Below are 7368 nucleotides of genomic sequence, written 5' to 3'. Positions count from 1 at the left end.
TCTCACAGTGATTATTGGCAGGGAAAGACAGGCAAAGTCCCAGCATTTCTCAGTAATAAGGAGAAAGAACCAACACTTGTTTTCTGGCATGCTGGCTTGTAGGACCTGAAACGCAGTAAGGTGTCTAACAGCCAATATTACTCTTTTTCCATCCTCACCTCCCATTAGAGCCCCTAGGAAGAGACAGCCCCCAGCACTAATGTGGAGATGCTCTTGTTCTCACTAGAGTTCTGTACTCACAGGTTTTAGCTGTGAGGAGCGTGGGGCTTCCCTCCCGTCCCCCGATCATTGCAGACATGCAGATGGTGTAGGTGGTGCTCCCCTTCAGTTTGGGGATCGTGAAGGAGACTGTCTCTGCTGGAACCACCTGGGAGGTTTCCAAGCCACCTAAGAGGAAACATTCAAAAAAACCCCACTGTCACACGGAAAGGGCAGAGTAATTGCAATTAACAATTACTGTTACAGCAGCTTCCTCCCACATACCTTACAGGACCTGGACAAGAGAGAGTATTATGTGCTCATTTTCCATATGGGGAAACTGAGGCATGAGCAGGTGAGAGACCTGGTCACAAAGGCATCACGTATGCTGCTGGAAGGCAACAGCTCTGATTTCTTACATCCCAACCATACGTATATCCAACTGATATCTTTTTTACGCGTGAAACCCTGGCTTCAACCTGTTCCCGAACACATTGCAGTCCTCATTTACCCCAATCATCTGTTCCAAAAGGGGCTAAGCTCCTATTTTCTGGGGTTACTTGTGCTCTTGTACTCATACCGCACCTTACCAAGAGACCAGGTTGCTTACCACTGAATGGCACCCAAGATATCTTATAATTAGTTACTCCAGGAAACCTCCTCCAAGACAGCTTCAAACTATTTACGCCAGTCTCAGTAATTCTCAGATCTTGGATGGTCTGGATAGAGTTGGAGTCTGCAAGAGATGCTGCAAAAATAAACCAGGATGAGATATCTGAGGTAGCAGCCCAAGTTATGCAGAGTTCATGGCTCTAAGCTATGGTGCTGAAGAAAAATTTGTGTATTTATGAATTATCTGCTTTCCAGACATTACCCAGGGATGCCAAGCTGCATTTCCTAATGAATCCATGGAGAGGAGCACTGTGCAGTGAAGTTGAGAGATCTTATCCACATCTCTTATTGCCTGCGTCAAACTCTGGTAACACCACACAGGGACATGAGGAGCGCGTTAATACGTCCAGGGTTGTCTACCCATGCTAACCCTGTTTAACGTGCCAGAAGAACGTGTCCACTCCTACCCATAGTAACAGCCATGGATTACTGCTACCAGCTACAAGGGCTACTCATGTAACTTCACCATCAAAATGCAATGCACAAGACCAGGAATCCAGCCTTTGCATCCCAACACAAAGGGGGTTGTTCCACTAGGACATACCTGTGCGGTGAGTCAGAGTCACCTCCGGCCCCTCGGTCTTGCTGAAGACAGCCCGAACACTGACTTTATACAAGGTGTCAGGCAGCAAATGGTCAATCTGGTAAGACAGCACCCTACTGCCCAGGTACTGAGTCCTGGCAGCCTGTTTTTCTGTAAAAGAAAAAGGAATACTTAGAATCATCAAATCACAGAATGGTTTGGATGGGAAGGGACCTTAAAGCTCCCCCAGTTCAACCCCCCCATGGGCAGGGACACCTCCACCAGCCCAGGCTGCTCCAAGCCCCATCCAACCTGGCCTTGGGCACTGCCAGGGAGGGGGCACCCACAGCTTCTCTGGACAACCTGGGCCAGTAGCTCACCAGTGAGGTTGGCAGCATCCCCTGCAAAGGAAATAGCCATTCCTTGTTGTACTACTGATTCAGAGCTTTAGGGATTAACTTCATAAATAGAAGTGCACGAATACAAACAGGGAAGGAGCCAACGCAGGCTGATGGCAGGACTTTGTTCCTCAACAGTGAGATCTCTTTCCTACTCCAAGCAGTAGATCAAAGTTTGGAAAGGTGGCTCCCATGGCCATGGCATGAGTCCATGCTAGTCCATGTGCTCCCTTTCTCCCCTCACCTTTGCCTGCCCCCACAGGACTCCAGGTGACTTTGAATTTGGTGGCAGCTGCTGTGGCACTCCACACCAGTGACAGGCTTGTGCTGGTGTAGGACATCACCTTGAAATTGGGGACGTAGCCAAGAGGAGCTGCAAAGTGAAGACAGCATTAGACTACTGTCCAACAGGACTTCTTGTTGTCCATATAACAAGGCCAAAATTCTGTAAAAGAGTTAAAACCAGTATCTCTGCTTACTCTCAGTGTCTGATCGTCCTCATCTTGTGAGACATTGGTTTGCACTGCTTGAGGTCTGGGCCACATGTGTACACCCTGCCCCACCGAGCACTGAGGAGTGTGTTCTGCACTAGATCCAGTTGGAAACATCTCTGCAAGCCCAGGACAGGGATCCAGGGAGTTGCTGAATCCAGATCCTAGTGCTCCCACATTGCCTGGAGGATGAACCATCTGGGATCATCTGGGATGAACCCAGAGCTCCCATGTGTGCTGAACATCAGCTTCTCACCAGGCAGAAAGTACCATGTAAGGATGTTCCTCTCCCTTTATCTCCCTATGGCTCCCTACAGCAGACTTCACCCAGGTCTCATCTTTTTTTCAGCTGGACTCTTTGATAATGTTGAAGACTTTGGCCATTGGCCTGGATTTTGGGATGCCTGGAAGTTCAGTGAGTACAGATTGGGCAGTTCCTATCTGAATATCTGCCCAAACCCATAGCACATGAATGGATCCACTGCAGAGCGCATTGGCTTCAGTTTGCACCTGAAGGATCCCAGGTAGAAAACTCAGAGTCTTTGAAATTTAGAGTCTCATCTACCAGACACAGCAGGTCAGCAGGGCAAAGGACCGCCACTATGGTGCCCTCAACATGAAGTGCTAGAAGTGAGGTGTAAAGGCTTTTTAGGGTGACACAAGGTCAAACCATCCATGAAAGGGTTGTGTGTTGTGGTAGCTACTTGAACACCCTGCCTATACTCACATGTCCTGGCTGAGGTTGTGATCCCTGGTCCCTCCACCGAGCCAAAGAGCACATAGAGGGAAATCACATACTCGGTGTCATGGGCCAGGTTGCGGAGCTGGTAGGCTGTGATCGACTTGTTGAGGGCCAGCTGGTGAGGACGGTCTTTGCCAAAGAACTCTTTGGGAGAGAGAAAATAAAATAGAAGAGGAGGAAGACTGAAGAGTCTGGAGAGCAGCTCTATTGCATGCTGGGAATGACACCGTGTTATTTATTTGGGAATTCAAATAACTAAAGGAACCAAACCAGCTGAGAAGAACTGAAGGAACCAAACCAGCTCTCACATCCAGCACCCACAGTAACTGGTGCAGTCCAGAGGTGGCTTCAGCATGTGCTATGACCCTCCCCAGCATCTCCATGGAGTTGCAAAGCCCCTGTGCTGGATGACCAGGCAAGATGGTGTAGGACTCTTGCACCTGCTGGGATATGCGTTGGGCTGGGGTCAGACTGAATGCAGTTTCATTGTGGGTCAAGTTCAGGAATAATTTCTGGTTTCGGTTCATGCCCTGAAGCTGTGGGAGAGGCTGCTCAGACCAATTAATGAGCTGGACCCATCCCTATACCCACCCTCCTTGAGGTTCCCTGTGCTTTATCTCCCAGGCTACAGAAGGAGGTGGAGGTGATGCAGGCTGGAGGTGATGCAGGCTGGAGGAGAGCAGGATCTTACCTGGTGTAGGACCCCACGTCACCCGGTACCCGGTGGCCCCAGCAACTGAGTCCCAGGAGACCAGAGCGCCGTTGATGGAAATCTCACTCACTTTTAGCATCTGGACAGTGCTTGATGCCACTGCAAGAGAGAAGAGTTGCCCCGTTGCATCAAGGTCCCAACAGCTTCTAAGTGGCCCTCAAAACCTGTAATGACCCAGCCTGCTTTCTGTACCAGATGACAGGCAGGGTGGTGACTCCAAATGACACCACCTCTGTGTATCTGCTTGGGCTGGCTCCCACTCCTGCTGTAGGCCACTTACCTGTCGTTGCTTTACTGCTCACCACTGGCCCCTCGACATCCCCAAAGATGGGGTTGATGGTGACAGTGTACTCTGTGCCGGGCTGCAGCCCCTGGATCATGTAGTAGCTGTAGGTGTTGCTGAGGTTGATGTCCTGGATGCTGCCCTCTGCAAAGGGAAAGGATGTCACAGAACCACAGAATGTTAGGAGTTGGAAGGGACCTCAAAAGATCATCCAGTCCAACCCCTGCCAGAGCAGGATCACCAGAGCAGGTCGCACAGGAAGGCGTCCAGGCGGGTTTTGAATGTCTGCAGAGAAGGAGACTCCACAACCTCTTTGGGCAGCCTGGGCCATGCTCTGGACCTTCACAGTAAAGAAGTTTGTCCTCATGTTCAGGTTGAACCTCCTATGCTCCAGCTTGCACCCATTGCCCTCGTCCTGGCATTGGACATCACAGAGCAGAGCCTGGCTCCTTCCTCCTGACACTGCCCTTTCCAAATTGATCCCCATGAATGAGGGCACCCCTCAGACTCCTCTGCTCCAAGCTCAAGAGCCCCAGCTCCCTCAGCCGCTCCTCGTAAGGGAGACGTCTGGGCTCCCTTGGGTCAGACCCAGGAGGACCACCCTTCTTGGGTCTCCTTGTCTTGGAGGGCAGAGGACAATCATGCAAACAACCATTTGAGAACTACACAGTGAGTGAGATTGAACAGCATTTTATCCTCCTGGCTTGCACATCTGGCAAGGTCCTCAAGATGAGGATGGTAGATATCGGGCTTGGTGCAATGAGCACATACCTTGGTTGTGGAGATAATGTGTATGCAGGTAGAAATAACCCACAGCACTCAGGCAGACCTCAGCTATCACCAACAGATCAAGGCAGCCCAAGGCTTTGCAGGCCAAGGGAAATAAACCAAGTAGCAACACACAAACGGCCAGATATGGGGCTGCAAGCAGTCCCATAAGAGAGTTCACACTCAGGCCAGCCCTGGGTGGCTCAGTGCTGGTGCTGTCCTGCCCTGCAGGATGCTGGAACCAGGAGATGTAAAAAAAAAAAATAATACATTTTCTCATTTCTGTATCCTGTTGTGGACTGAAAACTGCTCAGCTTAACCTCTTGACATCGCTCTAGAGGGAGGCATGGCAGGAGAAGAGTTAAAACCCAATCCTGGTGATCACACCCCATTTCAGGGGGGGCAGAGAGGTACAGGCAGCAGCATGTTGGAGTTTTTTTAGAGGGTGAAGCTGCCATTTGCAGTTTGGTCACTGGAGGGTGCCATGTCCTCATCTTCTGCTCCACCAGCACCCTGAGCCCCATCCCCCTCCCTCTCCCACCCCATGGACTTCTGCACATCAGCCACTCGTTCATGTTTATCTATTCTCTGTCTTAGAGATCAGAGAAGAAAAATTAAAAACCTCCAGTGCTTGGGACGGCTGCACAGAGAGGTGCAGAAGGTGTCTGGATCCCAACACCAGTAACACACAGCTCTGGGATGGGATGGGATGGAGCATCAGAGGGGGATCCCGCAGGGCCCATCAGTAAGGGTGGGCTGCCTCTTGGGGTTTTGCCACCCCTGGATTTGGGCTGAACTGGTACCAGGTGAAAGAACTGCTCGAGAAGAGCAAATCCGGAGTGTAGAGGATGTGCCCTTGCCACTTCATCTGAGGATGTCCCTCACTGTCCCCTGAAGAAGGGGTGTCCCCCCTCCAAAGACGTGGCAGGCTGAGCACATGTGCTCCATTTCTAGCTGGGGTAACAGGTGAAAACTGGCTAAACAGCTGAATTTTTGGGGTGTGCCATGATTTTTACTGGAAAGACATTCATTACACAGCAACAGAAGCAGTTTTATATCTTCCCTGTAAAGATTTTTCCCTTCTGATGACCTTTGGAGGAGTTCTCCAGCAACTGCCCCCTCCCCTAACAGGAGATGTCTCCTCGTTTCATAATCAGGGGAGTTGAGTGTGTTATTTATTCAAAGCCTGTGATGGAGCCCAGGTGTCCTGACATCCCATCTCATCTTTGAACCACAGAAACATCCATCTCCCAAGGCCAAAATATGCCATCAAACCTGAATTTCTAACTTCTGCTCCCCCACACCAGAGATGAAAATATGTTTGGGTTCAGGGCAGGGGAGAAGCTCCAGCTGCAAATGCAGATCTGTCTTCAAACACTAAAATTTATCTGAGAATGAGGATGAATTATGAGATGCTGAGAGACAAAGCCAGATTTTAGTGTTGCAGAGAAAAGCAACAAGCATAGGCGCTGCCTGTCTGCAATGTGGTACCAGTCCCCCCAAAAAGGGGGTAACCCCAGATGCTCAGGAGCCATGGGATGTGCAGCTCTGCATGGAGTACTTTACCAGCTTCTCTCCAGCTATTAACCCTTCCCAAGGCTGTTCAGATCCAGTAAATCTGACGCTAATCCCATGTTACTAAGGCTGGATACTTTATGCAGAACCAGAGCAGGTATTTTTGCATCCATGGCAGAGTTTACCATCAATGCACACAACATAGATCTCTGTCACAAGCTGCTGATTTATCCTTATGTACAGAAAACTCCACTGCTCATAGACCTCAAAAAAACAGTTTCCCTCCAGTTTCTTGCTGCAAAGCTGGACAAAGAAGTTGTTGATGCATCCAATGCCTTAGAGATCTCACATCTCCTGTCTCTCCATCTCCCTGCTCACTGATGCATGCACCCCACCCTGTGTCTCTACCTGCTGATGTCCAAGTGAGCCTGTACCCCGTTGCTCCTCGGACGGGGCTCCACCTTGCCTGAAGTGTGTCGGTGGTTTCATTCTGCAGCAAGATGCTTTTCACAGGCAGGAGCTTCACTGGAAAGGGGACAGGGAAGAAACCTTTCAGAGCACCTACTTGCCCTTGGAGGACTTTGCTAGCACCACCTCCTGCCGATCTGTCAGAAGGAGAGGGATTTCCAAGGGCTCCTTCCCTGCCTGACAGGCTGAAGGCATCTCATAAAAGCAGTGGTGAAAACAACCAAATCCATGACCACTGCTTTCCAGGACCAACGCCTCTAATGCACTAACCTCATTTGCTTTATGCAGTGTGGGTGCAAAATGGGAGGGCAAGCGAGGCTTTGGCAGATGTCCCACCCTTCCTCCCAAGCAGCATGATTGTGTTTGAGGGTGTCACAGAATCACAGAATCATTAAGGTTGGAAGAGACCTCTAAGATCATCCAGTCCAACCACCAACCCAACCCCACCATGATCACTAAACCATGTCCCCAAGTGCCACATCCACACACTTCTCGAACACCTCCAGGGATGGGGACTCCACCACCTTTCTGGCCAGCCTGTATGTCCATGTTCATGCATGTGATGGGGGAAAAGCAGGGCTCAAGGCTGGAGTTAGGA

The 7368-nt window shown here is 50.3% G+C and overlaps 1 protein-coding gene across 1 annotated transcript in view; it reads right to left on the bottom strand.

The window, feature by feature from the left end:
* Positions 1-240: 240 nt before the first annotated feature.
* LOC104543276 (collagen alpha-1(XIV) chain-like) overlaps positions 241-7368 on the bottom strand; it is a gene marked incomplete at both ends in the record, with an annotated part of 14951 nt that continues 7823 nt past the window's right edge. Inside the window, 7 exons of the mRNA XM_010187846.1 lie at positions 241-387; positions 1415-1564; positions 2036-2164; positions 3010-3168; positions 3716-3835; positions 4017-4163; positions 6711-6827. Coding sequence (XP_010186148.1) covers positions 241-387; positions 1415-1564; positions 2036-2164; positions 3010-3168; positions 3716-3835; positions 4017-4163; positions 6711-6827 — 969 coding nt within the window. The remainder of the gene's footprint in view (positions 388-1414; positions 1565-2035; positions 2165-3009; positions 3169-3715; positions 3836-4016; positions 4164-6710; positions 6828-7368) is intronic.

This window comes from Mesitornis unicolor, unplaced genomic scaffold, assembly GCF_000695765.1.
Source record: "Mesitornis unicolor isolate BGI_N332 unplaced genomic scaffold, ASM69576v1 scaffold18737, whole genome shotgun sequence".
NCBI lineage: Eukaryota > Metazoa > Chordata > Aves > Mesitornithiformes > Mesitornithidae > Mesitornis > Mesitornis unicolor.
Note: the sequence above shows the minus strand (reverse complement) of the source record. Positions and strands in the feature narration are given on the sequence as shown.